Source organism: Zingiber officinale, chromosome 8B (genome assembly GCF_018446385.1).
Source record: "Zingiber officinale cultivar Zhangliang chromosome 8B, Zo_v1.1, whole genome shotgun sequence".
In the NCBI taxonomy this organism is placed as follows: domain Eukaryota; kingdom Viridiplantae; phylum Streptophyta; class Magnoliopsida; order Zingiberales; family Zingiberaceae; genus Zingiber; species Zingiber officinale.
The window spans coordinates 99,674,423-99,678,116 of NC_056001.1; the positions used below are offsets into that span (position 1 = coordinate 99,674,423).

Below are 3,694 nucleotides of genomic sequence, written 5' to 3' on the forward strand. Positions count from 1 at the left end.
GAAGGTGAATGAGGTTCCTCCAGAATCGATGCGACTGCTTCTTTTCAGATTTTCTTTGAAAGACAGGGCCAAGCAGTGGCTGAATTCTCTACCAATAGATAGCATATCATCTTGGGAAAAATGTGAGCAGAAATTCTTAGACAAGTTCTACCCTCCAAGCAAGACTACCCACATGAGGAGCCTGATTGCCAGCTTCAAGTAGATAGACTCAGAATCCCTATTTGAAGCCTGGGACCAATTCAAGAGCATGCTGAGATAGTGCCCCCATCATGACCTTGAGAAGTGGCTGGTTCTACACACCTTCTACAATGGAATAAATTATCACACGAAGGTATCATTGGATTCTGCGGCAAGAGGAGCACTGATGAACAAAAGCCTTGATGAAGCTGAAGAGATAATAGAGAATGTGGCACTAAACTACCATCAGTGGGCATCTGAAAGATCTAGCGGTGCTTTCTCAGGAAATCAGATAAAGGCGTTAGGGAAATTCGAGATGGATGCATTCACACTCATGTCTGCAAAGCTGGACGCCCTGACTAAGAAATTTGAAGCCATGGATAGCAACACAGCTAATGCAATAGTTTGTGCTTACGACATCTGCGGAAGTGCGGACCACGCTCAAGACACTTGCCCCCTTGGGCCAATGCAGACACAAATAAACCAGCTTGAGCAATGCGATGCAATAACATGCTACAATCAAAGGCAAAACAATTCGTACTCTAACACATACAACCCTGGATGGAAGAACCACCCTAACTTTTCATACCAAAATAATCAGGACCAGGGGCCAGCACATCAGACCTACCAACTTGGACAACAGACTCATCGACAGCAGCAACCTACACAGCTGTCTAGGATTGAAAAGATGCTTAAGGAAGCTCTCTCGGAGCAAAAGGAGATGAGGAGCGAGATCAAACAACTGACTCAGAGGTTGGAGAACTCAGAAAAACACCAGAAGATGCAAGACAGCCAGATAGCCCAGATAGTTCAGACCGTCTTGAGAGCACAGGGTACATTCCCAGGGAAATCAGATTTAAATTCTGTGGAACATTGCAATCGCATTGAGCAGCGGAGCGGACGTACTGTGGGAACCCCCCAAATCATGACTCAGATGGAGCTTGACTTGGAAAAGGAACTCACTCCCCTAATGCCCAATCAGACACAAAACAGGGATGGAGAAGTGATTACTAAAAAAACTGAAGAAGCTCTTCAGACTACCCCACAAAATCGCACAATTTCTTTTCCTCAGAAGCTTATAGCATTCCAAAGGGATGAAGAGTTCCACCGGTTTTTGAAAAAAGTCAAAGAGATTTACGTTGAAGTACCATTGTTAGATGCCCTGCACCAGATGCCGAAGTTCACAAAATTTTTAAAGGGAATCTTATCCAATAGAAGGCAAAAGGGCGACTTCGAGACTGTAGCACTGATAGAGAATTGCAGCGCCCTCCTTATGGCGAATCCTCCTCCCAAGCTTCAGGACCCAGGAAGTTTCTCCATACCGTGCAAAATTGGTTCTGAACTTATACCAAGAGCTTTCTGTGACTTGGGAGCCAGTGTCAGCCTGCTCCCGTACTCTTTATGCAAGAAGCTGGGTTTCCAGAACATTAAATTGACCACGATGGCACTGCAACTAGCTGACCATTCATGCAGGTACCCGATGGGAATAGTGGAGGATGTGCCAGTTAAAGTAGGTGGATGCATAGTTCCTACAGACTTCATTATCTTGGACATGGAGGAAGATCCCAAGATACCGATTATCCTTGGAAGACCATTCCTTTCCACGGCTGGGGCCATCATCGATGTAAAAAGCCATAAGTTATCCTTGGAGACCGACAAGGGAAAAATTTAATTTGATTTGTCCAATTCTTCCATATGCAACCCCTCTTCTCAGGGAAATTCTCACAAAATAAGCACATACAAAGAAGAGGAGCACAGTTTCCATGAGAGTTCCCCTCTAGCAAGCAGTGAGAAATACATCTGTCCTGCACGAGCGAAATTGAAGGCGCAGGCTAGAGCATCAACCCTAGAAGGAGAGCCGTCCTCCAACGAGTTCATCCCACACTGACTGAAACGGGGTCGAGCTAAAGACCAAAAACAAGCACTTCTTGGGAGGTAACCCAAGGGTTTTCTTTTCATTTCGATTTAATGTCTCGTCATCCATTTTATTTTCTTTTATTTCTTTAAGTAGATTCAGTTGAGTATCATTACTTAATTCGTGTTCATTTTCAGGATGTGCATAATCTCCACGAGCTGGCCGTGAGCGTTTCATGGGCGTGGAGGCATCAGAGGAGCCAAAACAACAGAGGACGAGTCATCCCGCGCTTAAAGGAGGTGGCCGTGCGACCCTGCACGGTCGTGCGGAGCTTGCAGAGAGGCAGAAGCCACTGGCCGTGCACCCTTGCACGACCGTGTGGCTAGTGCAGAGAAGAGAAGGAAAGCGGCAGTGCCATTTGGCACGGCCGTGCAGGAGGGTCCAGAGAGGAGGAAGCCCTGGGCCGTGCCATTTGGCACGACCATGCGAACCCGACTGAGGGGAGGAAAGAAGAGGCCGTGCCATTCGGCACGACTGTGCTAACCCGGCCGTGTCTATAAGACACGGTCGTGCCCTATCCCGTGCGGCGCCACCTACTTCCTCCAAGAAGCCCTAGCCTCTACCTTCTTCTCCCCCAAAACCCTTCCCCTCCCCAATACACCTCATCTAACCCTAATTTCTCCCTCTAGAATCCACTTTGCCTTAGATCTACGTCTAGATCTAACACATTCCCAAGCCAAAACTTTGGAAAAAGAAGCTAATCCCCTATTCCTCCTCTCCCCTGCTCCTATCCTCAAGGACTTACCTCCAAGGAATTCTAAGCTCACCATGTCGCAGATCTTGAAGAGACTTTGTCGAGGAAGTGGTGGATCTGGAGAAGGAGATGCATTGGGAGGTGACAAAGGCAAAGGGAAAGCTTCATCATCAAAAGGCAAAGGGAAGAGGGTAGCACACGACGAAGGTAACGAACATATATTTAATATTGTTTTTAGAAATCAGGATCAAAAAGCTAGATATGATAACCTTGTCGCTAGGAAAATTGTATGCACAAAATATATGGATCCTGCCACTATGGATATGCTAGGAATTAAGGATGATATTGATTGGATGAATAGCTCTTTAGATTGGAATGATATAATGTACTATCATGCACCGACTTACCCTCGTCTAGTCCTTGAATTTTTGAGTTCGCTTGATGTTAAATATTCATATGAAGAGGACTACATAGGGATCATAACTTTTAGGATGATGAACAAAAAAGTTCGGTGGACTTTTAATGATTTTAATGATTATTTTGGTTTACCTAATGGAGGTGCCCAAGGATTTGATAGTGGGATTAGATGGAATGAATTTTGGAGGTCGATAACCAGATCAAATGACCCTTATGAACCTTCTAGAGCCAAGACATCCCGCATGCAAAACCCGACCTTTAGATACATGCACCGAGTGATGAGCAAAACAATCTTTGGTCGAGGAGATAGTGACGGGGTGATTAAAAAGATTGAACTCTATTCTCTTTGGGCAATGTTGAAGAAAGTTGATTTTGATTTCGGATTCCATTTCTTGCAAACCTTAGTAAGGGCAGCTAGGGCATCTTCGGGGACAATTATGTTTGGTGGATTGATTACTCCAATAGCACATAATTTAGTTTGTGAGCTTGAT

At 45.3% G+C, this 3,694-nt stretch overlaps 1 protein-coding gene across 1 annotated transcript; it reads left to right on the forward strand.

Annotated features, from left to right (window-relative positions):
* Positions 1-364: 364 nt before the first annotated feature.
* LOC122014086 lies at positions 365-1,849 on the forward strand. The gene has a single exon (XM_042570273.1). It carries the CDS (start codon positions 365-367, stop codon positions 1,847-1,849), a length of 1,485 nt encoding a protein of 494 aa, XP_042426207.1.
* Positions 1,850-3,694: the final 1,845 nt, after the last annotated feature.